At 40.3% G+C, this 20,072-nt stretch overlaps 1 protein-coding gene across 1 annotated transcript in view; it reads left to right on the forward strand.

Annotated features, from left to right (window-relative positions):
* The window catches only part of LOC126210308 (peroxidase-like), a 190,161-nt gene that overhangs the window by 77,577 nt on the left and 92,512 nt on the right, over positions 1-20,072 (forward strand). Inside the window, exon 5 of the mRNA XM_049939504.1 lies at positions 9,864-10,040. Within this exon, the coding sequence (XP_049795461.1) occupies positions 9,864-10,040 (177 nt within the window). The remainder of the gene's footprint in view (positions 1-9,863; positions 10,041-20,072) is intronic.

Consider the following 20,072-nt stretch of genomic DNA (forward strand, 5'->3'; position numbering starts at 1 on the left):
TGTTCATTTATAGTAAACCTTAATGATTTAGGTTTGTAGCCATTCGCAAGTACATATTGAAATGTTAAAATGTGTCTGACTTGTCTGTGACCTGTCATTGTCAAAAAAACATATTTGTGGTCTTACCGACCAGTTGTTGTATTACAGGATACTTTATTATTATTATTGATTTAAGCCCACTAAGGAGCTCTTATGACTAGTTCTTCGATGCTCTCTTCCATTCCCAATATCTCTTGAGCCCTGCTGATAATTTCTCCTTCCTCTCCTGTGAATACAATACAGGATAAAAGTACATACGCAAGATGAAAAACTGATAACATACAATATGGCATATTTAACAGTTAGTATATTCCTGTGACCAGCATGTACGCATTTATTGGTGTTAAATATGCTATACTATGTGTTAATGCTTTCTCATTGTATGCAATGTCAGCCATATTATGTATCTTGGATATGTATTCATATCCTGTAATATGACAACTGGTCTACAAGACCAGAAATGTCTTTTTCAATTATGACACATGACATGAAATGTCACAGACAGATCAGGCATATTTTAAAATTTCAACATGCACTTGAGAATAGCTATAAAATCATGACTGTGTACAACAAATAAACAATTAAGTCAGGTGGCAGAAATTTCTTTCAAAAACTTCTATATCACTCTAGTTTTCCATAAGGAAAGCTCAGGTGGTTTAGTGTTGGTGGAATATTGGTGCTAATGGTCACTAGTTTCAAATTGTATGCTGTAGGCATACTGATTATTAAACTTTGTTTTGAATTGGAATGGAGAATCATGTTTTCCTGTACACTTTACTGGCTTTTTTTCAGTAATGCATCATATTGACATTTTAAAAGTTGAGTCTGATCCAGTAACATTGAAATAAGTTCACCTTTACTGTTAAATGTCTGGCCTACTCCTTGTTTACAACATTTTTGCTCCAGGGCTAATGAAGGTGCTAGAATGTGTCCTATCATGAACAACAACTAAAAACAAAGGAAGTATCCTTTTGTGCATCCAGACAGGTTAACAATTCAGATTTTCTGTGTAAAATGGAATATTCAACCTAGTGGGAGGCCCAAAAATACATCTTCAATTAGTTGTGATGTGAAAAGCTAAGCAAGCTAACTCACTATGTGTTTACAAGATCCAAAGTGTAGCAGCAATCACAGATAAGCTGTGTTGAAAATTTGTGGCACTATTTCACAACTGAAAATGAAAAAAATTCTATTTTTGTTGTGGTCTTCAGTCCAAAGACTGGGTTGCTGCAACTCTGCATCCTAGTGAAGCAAGCTTCTTCATCTCTGGAATGAGAATTTCACTCTGCAGCGGAGTGTGCACTGATATGAAACTTCCTGGCAGATTAAAACTGTGTGCCGGACCAAGCCTCGAATTGAGGATCTTTGCCTTTCGCGGGCAAGTGCTCTACCAACTGAGCTACCCAAGCACGACTTTCGACCCGTCCTCACAGCTTTAATTCCATCAGTACCTCATCTCCTATCTTCCAAACTTCACAGAAGCTCTCCTGCAAGCCTTGTAGAACTAGCACTCCTGGAAGAAAGGATACTGTGGAGACATGGCTTAGCCACAGCCTGGGGAATGTTTCCAGAACAATTCTGTCAGGAAGTTTCATTTCTTCATCTCTGTATTATTACTGCAACTTACAGCCATTTGAAACTGTTTACAGTGTGGTATTCCTCTACAATTTTTATCCTCCCACATCCTTCCATTACCAAACTGACAAAACCGTGATGTCTCGGCATATGTCCTATATAGCATGATATTTCAAAAGCTTCTATTCACTTTTTGTCTGAAATGCTTATCGTTCACTCCCATGGTTACAGTTCTGTTTGATGTTAACACATTCCTCTTTAACAGAAATGCTTTTCTTGCTATTGCCAGATTACATTTTATATCCTCTCTACTTTGGCCATCATCAGTTATTTTGCTGCCCAAATAGCAAAACTCCTCTACCACTTTTAGTGTCTCTTTTGCTAATCTACCTCCCTCAACATTGCGTGGTGTAATTTGACTACATTCCATTACCCTTGTTTTGCTTTTGTTGATGTTCATCTTATATATTCTTCTGCAGACACTATCAAATCCATACAACTGCTCTTCCAAGTCTGCCATCTCTGACAGAATTACAATGTTATCAGCAGACCTTGAAGTTTAATCCCCTTCCAAAATTTCTCCTTGGTTTCCTCTACTGCTTGCTCATCGAAAAACAAGACATTAGGCTACAACAATGTGGCAATCATTTCTCAACTATTGCTTTCCTTCATGCCATTCAGCTGTTATACCTGCTGTCTGGTTACTGTACAACTTGTGAATACCCTTTCACTAACTGTATTTTATCCCTGCTACCCTCAAAATTTCAAAGAGTGTACTCCAGACAACATTGTTGAAAACTTGCTCTAAATCTAGAACTGGTTTATACATAGGTGTGTGTGTGTGTGTGTGTGTGTGTGTGTGTGTGTGTGTGTGTGTGTGTGTGTGTGTGTGTGTGTCCCTCGTAAGATAACTTCTAGGGTCAGTATTGCCTCACATTTTGCTACATATCTCCAGAACCCAAACTGATTCTCCCTGCATTCAGCACACACATTGTACATGACCAACCAATAATTGAACAATAACATCTTGCAACATGAATAATAATAATAATAATATTGTGTGGCTGTTACGTGCTTGTGTCAGTAATTTTGGAATGGCTGCAGTTGTTTAGAGACAGAGTAAATTTCTTCATGATCTGAAATTAGTTGGTTCAGGTCTCAGAATTTCTGAGAACACTAATGCTATTTTAACATCGCTGATTTATTACCAGCTCTTTTTTTCAACACCAGTAATAGTTACCACTTACAAATACAATTCCATACGAATTGGCTCTTGATTTCACACGTATACGTGGAGCACTTGTTTGCACAGCAATAGCCGACATAGTGTGGCTGAGGCGGAATAAAGTGAACTAGCCCACATTCGGTGAGGCAGATGGAAAATTACCTAAAAACCATCCACCAACTGGCCGGCTCACCGGACCTTGACAAAAGTCCACCGGGCGGATTCGTGCCAGGGACCAGGCACTCCTTCTCACTCCGGAAAGCCGTACGTTAGACTGCAGGCTAACCAGGCGGTCTGTGTAAATCATACTAAAATGTTTAAATAATTTATAAAATTAATAGTGAAATAGCAAATCGAGATAAAAACTGAGTTTTTAACAAACATTGAAGATCGCCAGAATTCAATCAAACGTGGTATCAAATGATTTAGTTTAGAAGAATGAAAAAGCCTTGGATTGCTATAAGCTTCTGCCAATGTTTTCATTTTTCTGTGAACAACTTATGTCAATATTTTGCAACCATGAATTATTAAACTTGTGTTTTGGCAGTATCCACACCTGTCTGCACCTGCTTTCTTTGGAATTTTAATTGTTACATTATTCGTGAACTCTGATAGTATTCTCCCTGTCTCATGTATATTGCACATCATGTGGAATAATTTTATCATGGCTGGTTCTCCCAAGGACCAATAATTCTGAGGGTATGTCATCTACTCCAGAAACCTCATTTCCACTTAGATCTTTCAGTGCTCTGTGACATTCTATTCACAGTATCATACCTCGCAAAGTGGGCAAATAAGAATATCATTAAAAAAAGGAGCTACAGAAAAGGATGTAGATACTAGTGAAGAAACCAAGAGATAATGATAATGCAGAATGGAAACAGGGAAGGGAAGTAAAGACATTACATGCCCTATACCAGGCTGACACAATGGTGTTTGTATAAAGCTTTGTCTCTCATATTTTTTCATGATTTTTCCTTGGTTTACAAAAGCCATACTGTTATGAATGTGCCTTTGATTGCTGTACTTATTTTGGAATGTATAAATAATGATTACACTGTCTTTTTTAATTCATTTCTTAATTGAAATTCTAATGTTATCAACGATAAAATACTGAGATCAGAAGGCTATTTATAGCTTGTGCAGAAGTAGGCTGGTGTCGTGTGAGTCAAAGAATATGGAAGGGAAGCAGTAGTTAGGGTTGCCAGCAGCCCCATATAGTAAGGGATTTCTTGTATATCAAGGTTAAAAAAATTGTCCTTTATGCACCGTGTACAGATGCTAATGTAATGTTTTTCACTAATTTGTCTTTCTTGTGTAACTGATTTGTCAAAATTCCATCAATGTTAGGCCTATATGTCACTGATCAGTATACTGAAGAATGAATTTGTCTTACAACATGTTTGTCAGAATCACATTATGGTATATCAATTACTTACTTATAATTAGACATGCATTTACATTTGACTTTGCCTAATTTGAAGCCATTTGTCAGAACTGAGTTTTGAAAAGTTTGGACAACAATGAATGATGCTCCATTCAAAAGAAGCCATCTGTAGCAACAAACAGATTGCAATTATGTGCAGACAATAGACATCAAACATCAACGGCCAACACTTGGTATTAGTAGTTTGCTGTATGAATATGATTAACATCAAAGTAATAATGTATAATTCACCTCTTAAATAAGTTATGGAAATATGATAAAAGAAGCATCCATGGATAGCACACATCAATAACAATTTGTCCAAGACAAAATGTTTAAGTTATAAACTAGAAAACATAGATAAATCAAATTTTGTCAGAAAATTGCCTCATGATGGAATGGTGTACGTTAATGTTCAATATTTCAAATGTTTTCTGAGTATTTATAAAAGCTCTGCAGCATTTAAATATGAACTTATAAGAGCAGTTTTTTATATTGAACTGATTAAGATAAGTTTTCTGATTAGCACATTCTGCACATTCTTCACTTAATAAAATCTCAGCTGATTGGCATAAAAATTTGGAGTTATCATTGGTGTCCGTATTGGGGTTTGTGGAAGTTGACGACCATAGCAGTATGTGAGAAGCAAATAAGACAGGGTTGTAGTCTGTCCCCAGTGTTATTCAGTTTTTAAACTGTGCAAGCAGTGAAGAAGCCAAGAGGAAACTGCAAAGGGGATTACAGTCCAGGGAGAAGAGATAAAAACTTTGAGGTTTGCTGATGCCATTGAAATGATGTCAGAGATGAGTAAACTTGGAAGATCAGTTGAAGAAAATATGTAGTTTCTTGAAAAGATATAATGCAATATGAGGTGGGGTGTTGTCTTGATGTAGAAAGATTAAAGCAATGGCTATAAAATGTTATAAAATTAAATCACATTTTTCCTTGATGTAGAAAAATTAAATCAAGGGCAATCAAATGTAATTGAATTAAATCAGTTGATGCTGAATGAATTACACCGTCTGACGAAAAAAGTGAAGCACACAGATGACATAGTCAGATGTCAATATAACTTTGTACATTTATGATGTGTGGCTGTGAAATAACAGGACTATTGCTGTAAAACATTTTATTTCAAAAATGTGAGTATTTAGCTTCTGTCACTCTCAATATATTCTTCTCCTTTATCCCTAAAACACTCCATATGACTTTTCCATTGATGTAAACAGTGCTGGAGGTCTCCTCCTGTGAGTTTCTTGATGACACTTGCTGCCTTTCCTTCCACTGCTTAAACAGAGTGAAGTATTGTTCCTTTTGCTGCAGATTTGACCTTGGGGTGTAGACAAAACACATGGTGTTAGGTCAAGTGAATAAGGTGGGTGGTCTAGCACTGAAATGCTGACTTTGCTAGAAACCTCTTAACAGACGATGGATTATGAGCCAGTTCGTTACCTTGGTGCAGAACCCATCACTTGTTCTTCCACAGTTTGTATCTTTTTTTTTTTTATTATTTATTTCCTTACACTGTTGAACAAGAACCTCAATGTAGTAATGTCGATTAGTAGTCTGACCTCCAGGAACCCAGTAAAGATACACAGTCCACGAATATTGGAAAAACAGTCACCGTCACTTTGAATCTCGATTTGCTCTTTTCAGTTCTTTTTGCTCTCGGTGAAGCAGAGCCCTTCCAGTGCGCGGATTGGCACTTTGTTTCTGCAACATAAGTGAAAAATCAAGATTCGTCACATGTTATCATTCTTTCCAAGAAATTAGAATCATTTTGAACGGTATTAAAGTGTCAGTACAAACATTTTAACGAGCTTCTTTTTGTTTGATCATGAGAATTTTGAGCACCAGTTTTGCTCACAGTTTTCTCATGTTCAACTGGTTGTGTAAAATTTGCCTTGTGCATTCTTTGTCAATTTCTACAGTTTCAGCAATCAATCAAACATTCAACTGACAGATAAAATCAGATTACCTACATTTTTCATATTTTTTTGTTTTCGATGTTAAATGGCGTACTGGGAATGAATCATCTTCAGCATCTTTATGGCCATCTTGTAAACGCTTTAACCACTCAAAAAATTGTGTACACGATAAACAGTCTTCGCCATACATTTCTTTTAGTAAAAGATAGATTTTGGTAGTAGTTTTCCAAGTTTCATGTGAAACTTAATGACAATTCATTCCACAATTATTACACTTATCATTTTTCTGGAAAAATAAAATACTGCTCTTGCACTAATGAAGGCAACAGTCACACTGATCTATCTACAGACACCAGAGATGCCTCATTCAGTTTAGAAGGCTATCGATCTACCATCTTTATTACATACATACTTACTCTGTGACAGCCTCAATCCCATCATTTTCTAGCCACACTCTGTATGCACCATCAGCAAGTATGTAAATGATTATAGTGGCAATTCCAATGACCTTCATTGTAGTTTGTGTTAAGTGTTGTTACCATGGAGGTAGTGCCTAACTAATGACTAAACACTGTGAAAGACATGGAGATGCCATCTACTCATTTGAGGAAGCATTGTCACCACCTGACAAAGATTGATAGAGGCCTCGTTTGGGTCTGCATTTGACCATCTGGTGGAATCGTGTGATATCCAGATTTGTGAGATATTTGTATGTGATAGTAGCCCCATGTTGGATGGCAAATGAACCTGAGGATAGGTCAAGGTTCCTGGCAACTGCAACCTCCGACAATAAAGCTCGGTGAATGAAGTCAGAACGATCGATCGGACAACACTGGTGACTCACAACACTGTACCTGTGTAGTGGCCAGTGCTGACAACCTCCCACACTGTAGTTCAGTTGAGCATCGTGTGTGTTCCGTGTTAAACCTGTTGGACAAAGTGTTTGTTTAGTGCATTGGTTCTGAACTGAGAACAGGACAATGAACAAACAAAGGATCAAGTTAAAGTTTCGTTTTGAGCTTGGCGAGACACCGAAAGAAATGTCTGCAATGCTGATACGTGTTTGTGGGGATCCAGTACTGCCCGTGAAGTGTACGTACGAGTGGTTCACCGATTTTCGAGGAGGCCGGGAAACTGTTTCTGACAATCCCCGTAGCAGACGACCGGTGGCCGCCGTCAGTGATGAAAATATTGAGAAAGTGAGGACATTAATCGTGAATGACTGTCGATTAACTGTGCGCGTCGTAGTGGATGAACTGCAGATGGACTGTGAATCCGTGTGACAAATCCTTACCCACAAGTTAGGGAAGAGGAAAATGTGTTGTCATCTTGTGCCACATCACATGACTGATGATCAGAAGCAGGCACATTTAGAGGCTTCACAGGATTTTGTGAAAACGGTGGCTGCAACACCCAATTTCTGGAATTGTATTGTCATTGAGGATGAAACCTGGTGTCTACGGTATGACCCTGAAATGAAACAACAAAGCACGGAATGGTGTTCTCCGATATCACCTCTTTGGAAAAAGGTCAGAGCCAGAAAATCACACACCAAAACGATGCTCATCACCTTTTTTCATAGTTGAGGTATTATCCACAAGGAATTCCTACCTGAGGGAATGACGTTGAAAGTTGCACGTTACATTGAAATTGAGACCCATTTCATGCAACATCGATATAGGGTACGATCCCAGCACACACAACAAGGTTCCTGGTTTTTTGTTCACGACAACGCTCACCATAAACAGCCAATATCGTTAAACAGTTCCTGCCAAAAAAGAGTGTGGTGCAACTTGAACATCCACCATACTCACCGGATCTCAATGCTCCAGACTTCTTCCTTTTCCCTCAACTCAAACTTTGCTATGAAAGAAAATAGATTTTGTGATATTCCTGACATCCAACAAAATGTGATGCGGCTTTTGAACACCATAGCAAAGGAAGACTTCCTGCAAAGTTTCCAGGACATGTATCGCTGAGCTCAGTGGTGCATAGTTACGGGAGATGACTGTTTCAAAGGACAGTAAGGTAACTGTAGTTCATAGTTCATTTATGTTACAGGACTATTCACTGAACTTTGTCAGAGGTTGTATATCTCACCCACACAAGGGGGGAATCGCCGTAATGTACACTATGCACATTGTGATTTGTTCACATTTGTGCCTGCCACCTGACAAAAAATAATGGACATTTTGTGTCGGCCTACACCATCAGTTAGAGACTAGCTGCAGATGTACTAGGGAAATATCATCCCATTTGTAGGCAACAACAGAGCACAAACAGTTGTGTTTGGAGTGATGCCATGGCTGGCAAGTGTGGACTGTCGATGAATGGCATCGCACTGTGTTCAGTGATGAATTTCCATTTTGTACTACCCTGGATGACCACCATTGGTGAGTGTGGCGGTTACCTGGGAAGAGGTCTCATCCTTGCTTTGTTTTGGAGAGACAAAGTTGTGTTACTCCTGGCATCATGATTTGTGGAGCCACTGAGTATGACCTCAGGTCACGGCTGGTGTCGATTGAGAGTCCTCTGACTGCACAGTGATACATCACGGACATCCTGTGTTGCCACAAGTTGCCTCTTGTGCGACATTTCATGATGCTGTTTTTCAACGGAAAGTGCTCATCTACACACAATACATATCTCGATGATGTGTCTGCACAATGTTGAGGTAATCCCGGTAGAACACATGTAGGACCAGTTTGGACGTCAGCTCCGGCACAGAGTTGGTATCCGATATCCAGGATATTGAACACTGTTTGCGGCACTTGTAGGCCAGCGTGCTTCGAGAGAGGATACAAAGTTGTATGACAGCATTCCAATTGATGAGTATGTGCATCCACACCAGAGGAGATACAGTGTCATACTGATAAGTGGGCTGAGATTGCCATTTTCTTTGTAAATTTTACTCAATTTTGTAATCACTGAAATAATGTCACGCAGACTCTCAAAAGGCAACTTTCATTTTGTTTCCCCTTCCCTTCTGAGTGGTTCACTTTTCTTGTCAGGCACTGTAGATAAGAAAATAAGACTTAAAGGATTAGATGAGTTTTGCAAGTTGGGAATCAAAACAACGGACAATAACCAAAGGAAAGGGGATATGAAATGTAGATTGACAATAGCAAGAAAATCTGTCCTGAAGAAAATAAATTTGTTAATACTGTACAACAGTGTTAGTAAGTCTTTTCTGAAAATATTTGTCTGCAGTGTAGACTTACCTAGCAATCAAATGTGAATGATAAACATTAAAAGAGTAGAAGCTTCTGAAATGTGGTTAAAAAAGAGAGGGAGGGAGAGGGGGAGGGGGGGGGCGAACTAATGAAAGGATGTTGAATCAAATCAGGATGAAAAGAAATTTGTGATATTACTTGCTTAAAAGAAGAAATTTGTTGATAAGACATATCCCCAGGCATGAAACAGTTGTTAATTTTTGGTGATGTAGGGAAACCTGGGGGATAAAAGTGTAAAGTGAGACCACGGTTTAAATTTAGTAAGAGGTAGTTATTAAGAGATGAAGAGATTTGCACACGCTGGACTAACATAGAGATCTGTATTAAACCAGTCTTCAGATGGAAGACCTCAATGACGACTTTCTACATTTATTCACTGGAATGAATGAAGATAATAAATTCTTTCAAATAGTAATCATAGACTTCTTTCTCTTCAGGTATCAATGAACCAAAAAAGTCTGTAACAGGGAAAGAGCTGCCAAATCCCAGAGTTCTGAGGACACATCTGTTTCCTACTGGAGACTTTAATGACAAGATCAACTCTCTCATGTACATGCAGTTTGGGCAAATAATAGCACATGACACGGCTCTCAGTGCAGACTCGGTTGGATTTGGTGAGTAGTAACTTACTTATGATGTTTCCAAGTAAGGAAGAAAAACTATAGTTAACATCCCATTTGCACATATCAAGTATGGGAAAAATAACAAGAATTCTAAAGGCTTTCCTGGCAAGTGTTTGGAATTGACTTCTCCCAAATGCAATGTATGTATTTACTCATTCACTATCACTAAGTCATACTCATAATTCATTAAATATAAAATACATTTTTTAAAAAGTAGAATGGAGAACAAGAATAAAATCCTTTATTTCCATATTACAGCAGTGATGTTTTCTAGCCATTCCAACATTCCTTTGGCATTGTTAGTTCATTAGCTTAAAACTCCATTTGCACTCATATCACTCTTTATACAAAGACTTTTGTCTTCCTTTTGCTTATTTAATCAATATACTGTATGCATATGAAATATCAAAATTCTTTTTGAAGTGGGGTTTTTGTAAAACGTTTTGTATAATGAAAACATGGCTCCCCACAAAGTATACAATGGGTTTGTGTCTGAATTTTCATAGTCATATGAAGAGAGGGAAATAGACAAATAATGTATTGAATAGAACATTGTGAGGTCTATTTCTACAAAAAAAAAATACATTTAATTTGTTTGAAAGTAATCAAGGTGATTAAGAAAAACATAGTTATTTGAGAGAAATCTTCACTAAGGATTCTTGTATGGATTTCAATAGCCAAATAAATGAATGGAACATTAAACTGACCAGCATGAGCTCTAGTTTTGAAAAAAAAAAAAAAAAAAAAAAAATTGAAAGTAATCAAGGTAATTAAAAAAATTAATTAGTGATTTGAAATACATTTTTATATGAATTTTCATACCAGAGAAAAGAGAGGGAAGTGGACAAGTAGGGTATCAATGTGAGGAGTAGATTTGCAAAACAAGATTTAGTTTCTTGAAATAAATCAGATTTGTCATCACATAAGGGGGACCATTCATTCCAATTGAAAAAAGTATTAAACCTGACTGTGAAGTTGTCTGGATATGAGCAACCAGCCTGATACCAGCAACCAGCCTAAGTAAACTAAAATTAATGATCAGATGTTTTTACTGTCCACATGATTCTGCTATAACAGTTGTAGAATCATTCAAAGGCAGTCCATACTCAGTAGTACGGAAGTAAGCTGATCATACAATACTGGTTAGAGGTGACACTAACATACCAATATAGACTGGGATGTCTACAGATTTGTTGCAGGTGGTATGGATAGACAGCCCTGCAAAGAAATTTTGGAAGCTTTCCCCATGGTCCGTCTTGAGCAAATAGTGCAATAATTCATTCACAACAGAAATATTTTAGACCTTGTAATTACGAGTAGTCCTGACTTTATTGACAGTGTCAGTATAGAGAAAGAGATTAGCAATCATAATGTTATCATAGCCAGAATAGTACTAAAGCTAACAACTCCATCAAGAATGCAAGGAGAGTTTTTATGCTGGAAGGAATAAATAAGCAGTTGTTAACTTCCTATGTACATAAAGAATGGATGTCTTTTAGTTGCAATATGAAGAAGTATGTGCTGATAATTGGATTACAGACAGTAAAGACCCACTGTGGTTTAATAACAAAACTCAGAAAATGCTGAGGAAGCAGAGATTGGTGCACACTTGTTTCAAAAAGGAATGCAGGAGTATCAACATGCAAATGTTGGCCAAAACTCGTGCAGCTATAAAAAGATCAATGCACAAAAGCACGCAACAACTTCCACCATCATACATTAGTAAAATATCTTTCTGAGAATCCAAGAAAATTCTGTCCTGCATAAAGTCACTAAGCGAGTTGAGTAGTCTAAGAGCAGTCTGGTGTTGCTGAAGAAGACAACAAAAGGAAAGGTGAAGTTTTAAATTTCACATTTAAAAATCATTCACACATGATTTTGTTCAGACATACCATAATTTGACTGCCGCACAACCTTCTCTTGGAGGTCATAAAAATAGGCATCCGTGGCACTGAAATGTAGCTAAAAGAGTTGAAAACAAAACAGCTTACCTGGTCCAGATGGAATTTCAAGTCAGTTTTCCAGAAGAAATCCTGAGTGACAGGAAAAAACCCAGATGACTCCTGTGTTGGAGAAGGGTAAACGAGCACATTTGCAAAATTACAGACTAATATCCTTAACATCAGTTTCCTGCTAAGTTGTTTAGCATATCCTGAGTTCCAATGTAATAAATTTTGTTGTGAGAGAAAAGCTTATATCCTTAAATTGACATATAATTAGAAAGCAATGCAAAACTCAGATTTTCCTTTTCTCACATGATATCCTGTGAACCATATATGAAGTAAACAGGTAGATTCTGTGTTTCTTGATTTCTGGAAAACATTTGACACAGTACCACACTGCAAACTGGTAGCAAACCTCTGAGCATAAAGAATAGGTCCTCAGATACATAGTGGCTTAACGACTTTTTAAATAATAGAACACAGTGTGTTGTCCTTGATGGCAAGTTTCATTGGAGGCAAAGGCATCATCAGGGGTGTCCCAGGGATGTGTGATAGGACCACTATTGTTCTCCATATACATACATGATCTGACAGATAATGGTGAGCAGCAGTCTGCAGCTGTTGGCTGATGAAGCTGTAGTATATGGAAAAGTGTCACTGAATAATTGCAAAAGGATACAGGCTGACTTAGAATTTCTATTTGGTGTTATAATGGCAGCTTGCTCTAAAAGTAGAAAGATGTAAGCTAATACAGATGAGTAAGAAAAACAATCCTGTTATGTTTGAATGCAGTATTAGCAGTGTGCTGCTTGACACAGTCATGTCAATTAGATATTTAGGCATAATGTTGTAAAGTGACATGAATGGAACAAGCACAATAGGTCTGTTATAAGGTTATTGGAAGAAGTTTATTGGAAGAATTCTACAAAAGTGTGGCTTATCCATAAAGGAGACCCTGTACCAAGTGTTCATGCAAAATCAAACAAGGGAAAAAGCCAGGCTCAAATGTAACAATATAATGAAAAGGATAGTTGCCACTCACCACAAAGCAGAGATGCTGAGTCACAGATAGACACAATAAAAAGACTGTCACACAATAAACTATTGGTCAACAAGCCAAAGTAAATAGCAAAAAAAAAAAAACACACACACACACACACACGCACACACACACACACGCACGCACCACACATGACCACAGCCTCTGACAGCTAAAGCCAGACTACAAACAGCAGTGCACGATGGGAGAGGCAACTGAGTGGGAGTAAGGAAGAGACTGGGGAGGAGAGGAGGAGGGTAAGGATGGGGAATGATAAAGTGCTGCTGCAGGAGCATGCGTGGACGAGATGGAGAGAGGGTAGGGCAGCTAGGGGCAGTTGGGAGTTTATACGGAGGGCGGGGGAGAGAGGATTGGGGGTGTGGGGGGGGGGGGGTTAGCAGGAAACAAGAGAAGTACAAAGACTGGGTGCATTGGCAGAATAGAGAGCTGTATAGTGTTGGAATGGTTACAGGGAAGCAGCTAGATGAGTGAGGAAAATGACTAACAAAAAGGTTAAGGCCTGAAGGGTTATTGGACTGTAGGATATATTGCAGGGAGTGTTCCTGCGTGGGCAGTTCAGAAAAGCTGGTGGTGGTGGGAAGGATTTAGATGGCACAGGCTGTGAAGCAGTCATTGAAATGAAGAACATTGTGTTGGGCAGTGTGCTCAGCAACAAGGTGGTCACAGTTTGTTGGTGGCCATTCATGTGGACAGACAGCTTGTTGGTAAAATGCAGCACAGCTTAGCATGGAGATCACGTGACTGGTTTCACTGGTAGCCCTGCCTTTGATGGGATAGGTGATGTTTGCGACCGGACTGGAGTAGGTGGTGGTGGGAGGATGTATTGGACAGGTCTTGCATCTAGGTCTATTACAGGGATATGTTCCGTGAGGCAAGGAGTTGGGAGCAGGGGTTGTGGAAAGATAGATAAGGATATTGTGTATGTTTGGTAGGTGGCAGAATGGCACAGTCGGCAGGGGGGAACAGAGGGGGGAGGGGGGGGGGATAGTGGGCAGGACAGTCTTCATTTCAGAGCACGAAGAGAGGTAGTCGAAACCCTGGTGAAGAATGTAATTCAGTTGCTCCAGTCTTGGGTGGTACCGAGTCACGAGGCTGGACAGTGTGACTTTGGGAGGTGGTGGGTGACTGGAAAGATAAGCCACGGGAGATCTGTTTTTGTACGAGATTGGAGGGATAATTACAGTCAGTAAAGGCATCAGAGACCCTTGGTGTATTTTGAGAGGGAGCACTTGTCAATGCAGAGGCGACAGCCATGAAAGGCTAGACTGTATGGAAGGGACTTCTTGGAATGGAATGGGTGGCAACTATTGAAGTCGAGGTATTTTGGTGGTTGGTAGGTTTGTTATGGACAGTGGTACTGATGTAGCCATCTTTAAGGTGGAGGTCAACATCGAAGAAGGTGGCTTGATGGGTTGAGTAGGACCAGGTGAAGCAAATGGGGTAGAAGGTATTGAGGTTCTGGAGAAGGTGAATAGTGTCCTCATCCTCAGTCCAGATCACGAAGTTGTCATAAGTGAATCTGGACCAGGTGATGATGTTTAGGAATGATTCTGAACCGTGAATTTACTTTCAAAACCTTTTCTTAAAGAATTTACTTTATTTACTAACAATTGATCAAGAACATTAACACATTTAATCACACTATGTGAGCGTGGAAGTAGTTGCCAATGGGTAACTGATGAAAACAAATTAAATTTCAACTAATGGAAATTTTATTCCTAAAAATCCTTTCTTTTAAGAAAAAAAAAAAAAAAAAAAAAAAAAAAAGACAGATTTAAAAATTATAATCAGAAAGCACCCTCTAAATATCAAGTTACAATTTATTCTGAGACAGAAATACCCTCCCCCCCCCCTTTTTTTTTGACAGTGTGAGCTTTCGGGCTGAGAAGCTCGCCGCTCCCTTTCAACACGACCGCTCACAACAACCTCTGACAGACTACATTGCTGCTAATCTGCAACACAGCGGATTACTTTAAACTAAAAATTTAACAACTCACACAAACACATAAACTACGCACCCCATAGGAGGAATGGAAATGGTACCTCACATGTGCCAATGCTCAAGGCGGACAAGTCACTTCGTGTCTCAGTGTGCGACCGACCGACCGATCGATCCGACCACAAACGACCGTTGCCTGAACTACTCGAGCAGACTGGCGGCCTAACACATACTAGCACTCCGGACGACAGACAGACACCGACTGCCCCACACTGACGCGGCCAAGCAACTGACCGGCCTCTCTCCGACTGACCGACTGCAACTCACGAGCTTACAGCACCCCTGAAATGCTCGCGAACAGGCTACCTTTCCCCTTTCGCACCAGAGGGAGACACCGAAGCTGTAATTGCCACAGCGGTGGCTCCGCCAGAAACGGAGGGCGACTGCTTTACACTACCCGCTGCGGTGCACTCTTCGAACAGCAAATTTTACCACGGCTCAGATTCTTCTAAATGGCTCGTGAATAGGTCGGCATAGAATAGTGCCACACGGTGTCCATAACGATACCCCAGATTTATTTGTAGATAATGCCTTCACAGAAGAAATTATTGTGGGGAGTCGGTGGAGGAAACGATTGCTATTTTCTAATAGGAGAGTAGTTGCGGGTGATAGGCTGTTAGGTTTTGGTCTACAGGAGCAAAGATTCTGTCAGTGGGGGAACAGTAACCAGCCACAGTGGGGCATCCTGCGTGGTTGGGTTTATGGACTTTAGGAAGCACGTAGAAACTAGGAGTGCGGGGAGTAGTAGGGGTGAGCAGAGATTGCCTCCAGGTAGAGGTCCTCGGATGGGCCAAAGGATTTGAAGAGAGACTAGAGATCCTGCTAGATCTCAGTTATGGGGTCACTGTGGCAGGGTTTGTAGGTGTCTGAATCTGACAGCTGGCAGAGTCCTGCCAGGTAATCCTTGCAGTTCAAACAACAGTGGTGAAGCCTTGTCAGCAGGTAGGATTATAGGTACAGGATCAGTTCATAGGTGATAGACTGCAGTTCTTTCTGCAGATATAAGATTTATTTGCATTTAAGGGATTTGGGGAATGATGGTGAGGCAAGCTTCAAAGTTAAGAAATTCTGGAAAGTTAACAGCGGATGATTCGGGTGCATTTTGGGTGGATAACAGTTGGCTAGAGAAATGAACTGAGTCAAGGAGAGTTCGACATTGATCTTCGGTTGAGTTTGATCGGTAGGGTTGGCGGTGAAAAAGTGTTTCCACTGTAGCAACTGGGAGAAGGAGAGAAGTTCTGTAACAAGTTCTGCACGATTGAATTTGGGTGTGGGGCAAAAGATGATGCCTGTAGAAAGGATCGATATTTCTGTGGGGCTACTGTGCTCCCACTCGGAGAATTTCTGCTCTCGTAGACCGACCCCTTCGACCTATTACCCAGAACCTACCCTCCTATCTAAAAGATACCAAGTGGTTCCTCCTCCAACTCCCCACAGTTCCTGTCCGTTTACCACGCGGTGCCCTGCTTGCCACTATTGACACCACCTCCCTTTACAGTAACTTTCCTAATGCTCACGGCCTTACCACTATTGAAAACTGCCTTTCCCGACACCCAACGGATTCCAAAGCAACAGCCTCCTTCCTAGTCACCACGACCAACTATATCCTCCCACAATTACTTCTCCTGGGCATGGGCACCCACTTGGCACCATCCGATGCCAACCTATTCGTGGGCTATCTAGAGGAAACCTTCCTAAACATCCAGAATCCTAAACCCCTCACCGGGTGAAGATTCGTTGATGACATCTTTGTGATCTGTATTGAGGGTGAGGACACCCTATTCACATTCCTTCATAACCTCAACACCTTCTCCCCCATTTGTTTCAACTGGTCCCACTCAACCCGTGCTCGATGTTGACATCCACCTCAAAGATGGCTACATCAATACTTCTGTCCATATGAAACCTGCTAAACACCAACAATATCTCCACTTTGGCAGCTGCCACCCATTCCGTACCAAGAAGTCCCTTCCATACAGCCTAGCAACTCCTGCAGTGACAAGTAGTCTCTCTCAAAATAGACTGAGGGTCTCACTGAGGCCTTTACAGACCATAATTATCCCTCCAACCTTGTACAAAAACAGATCTCCTGTGCTTCATCTTTCCACTCACCCACCACCTCCCAAAGTCCCACTGTTCTGGTAGGGAGGAGCATTCCCCCGTGACTCGATACCACCCAGGACTGGAGCAACTGAATTACATTCTCCATGAGGATTGTTACTGCCATGTTTTGTGCCCTGAAATGAGAAATGTCCTTCCCCCTCCTCCCTCCCTCCCCCCCCCCCCCTCTTCCCTTGCTGTTATTCCGCTGCCCACCAATCCCACACAGTATCGTCATCCGTATGTAACGCCAGCTTCCAATCCCTTGCCTCGTGGCTCGTATCCCTGTATTATACCTAGATGCAAGACTTGTCCTATACATCCTTCCACCACCACCACCTACTACAGTCCAGGCACAAACATCACCTATGCCTAACAAAGGCAGGGCTACCTGTGAAACCAGTCATGTGATCTACAAGCTAAGCTGCAACCACTGTGCTGCATTCTACATGGGTCTGTCTGTTCACATGAATGGCCACCGACAGACTGTGACCGAGAAATAACTGGACCACTGCTGAGCATGCAGCCCCACACAGTGTTCTTCATTTCAATGGCTGCTTCACAACTTGTGCCTCTGGATCCTTCTCACCAGCACCAGCTATTCTGAAATGCGCAGGTGGGTACTTCCCGTGCAGTATATCCTACAGTCCCATAACCCCCTGGCCTCAACCTTTGTTAGTCCTTGCCCTCATCCATCTAGCTCCTTCCCTGTACCCATTCCAGCACTATACAGCTCTCTATCCTACTAATGCACCCAGTGTTTCTACTTCTCTCATTTCCAGCTACCCCACTCTCCGCGGCCCTCCGTCTAGCCTCCCAACTGCACCTAGCTGCTCTACCCTCTCTCCACCTCATTCCTGCATGCTCCCGCAGCAGCACTGAACTATTCCCCACCCTTACCCTCCTAACTCTCCCCTCCCTGCCCCAGCCTCTTCCTTGCCTCCATCCGGTTGCCTCTCTCATCATGCACTGCTGTTTGTAGTCTGGCTTCAGGTGCCAGAAACTGACATCGTGTGTGTGTGTGTGTGTGTGTGTGTGTGTGTGTGTGTATGTGTGTGTGTGTGTCTGTTGGGTATTTTTGACAAACACCTTATTGGCTGAAAGCTTATTGCATGACAGTCTTTTTGTTGTGCCTATCTGTGACTCAGCATCTCTGCTTTATGGCAAGTAAATACTCATGAAATCTATTCTCAAGTACTGATCGAGTGTTTGGGATCCCCACCAGATCAGATTAAAGGAAGACACAGCAGTAACTTAGAGCCATCTCGCTAGCATTGTTGTTGGTTGTTTTGATCGACATAGGAGTATCATGGAAATGCTCTGTGAACTGAAATGGGAATCCATAGAGGGAAACACTATGGAGAAAGTTCAGGGAACAGTTAATTTCAAGAGACTGTATAATGATTATATTGCCACCAGCGTACATCCCCTGTAAGGATTGCGAGGGAAAGATAATAATCATGAAGAATTTCCAGCAAACACATTATTTATTTTCTTTTGGTCCTAATGCACTTAATCTAAATGCAAAGTTCATCTTCCATTCCTCTCCCAACAACACTTGAATGTGAAATGACTCAAAAACATTGTGACCTTGCCAAAATCACATATAATCATACAAGATACACAGTTCAAAAAGATGAAAGGAATATTGTTAAATGTTTATCTTGTATGCAATTTTTTACATTTTGAATTTGAATATGATTACTGCAAGTGCTCTGGTGTACATAACTGATTTTATAAAATGAAATAACTTTTTTTTTTAAACTTACAGTCTACAGCATGATCAAGTAAATATAAAAATGATTCACAGGAGATCTTGTTGTGACAGAACCACAAGCACAATCATATTTCAAGAAATTTATTTAAAACATGGAAAGAAAATTGTAAAAGTAATCTCCACATAATGAAAATTATAAAATAAGTTAACTGATACCATGTTGCAGTGAAAATAAGGAGATGAATGCTCAATGAACCAATATCTCATACCTGGAAAATCATTATAGTGTCTGTTGCATTGGATACTCTGTCATGCCTGGACTGCGTTTAGCTGTCAGGCTGAGTGAGAGCCAATTCTAGTTATCTGTTTACTAGTACATGTCAGTTTCACATTTCATTGTGCATCTGGCATAGTCCATATCAATTCAGGCAGGCTAGGGAAAACTCTTACCTTCATAGTCTCAGATGTTATTGAATTTAGCATATGTTAAATGAAGGACTGAGTAAGGAACACATATTTTTTTGTTTTCTTCAAAAAAATTTCTGCTCTGACATACGGCCCTCCAAAGATGACGCTGCACATACCATTTTGAAGGTGTGAATTTTGGAAAAAATTCGAAAATGTATCTCTGGAACAGTTCTAGATGTTTTGTTGTTTTTTTTTTATTTTAAAGATAATTGCTTTATAATCACAAAGAAATCCTCCATTTGGACTTATCTGTCAAAGTCCTTTTACTATAGCATTCTGAACTTTTTTTATAATGTATGGAAAAAAAATTTCAAAATTACCAATCCACAAAATTTTGATTTTTTTGTGTTGATTAGTACCATATAGATTTTATAAGCAATTGAAATTTTTGAAACTTCCTGGCAGATTAAAACTGTGTGCCCGACCGAGACTCGAACTCAGGACCTTTGCCTTTCGCGGGCAAGTGCTCTACCATGCTCTGCCATGTCTCCGCAATATCCTTTCTTTCAGGAGTGCTAGTTCTGCAAGGTTCGCAGGAGAGATTCTGTAAAGTTTGGAAGGTAGGAGACGAGGTACTGGCAGAAGTAAAGCTGTGAGTACCGGGCGTGAGTCGTGCTTCGGTAGCTCAGATGGTAGAGCACTTGCCCGCGAAAGGCAAAGGTCCCGAGTTAAAGTCTCGGTCAGGCACACAGTTTTAATCTGCCAGGAAGTTTCATATAAGCGCACACTCCGCTGC

The sequence above is a fragment of the Schistocerca nitens genome, chromosome 10 (assembly GCF_023898315.1).
Source record: "Schistocerca nitens isolate TAMUIC-IGC-003100 chromosome 10, iqSchNite1.1, whole genome shotgun sequence".
NCBI classification, from domain to species: domain Eukaryota; kingdom Metazoa; phylum Arthropoda; class Insecta; order Orthoptera; family Acrididae; genus Schistocerca; species Schistocerca nitens.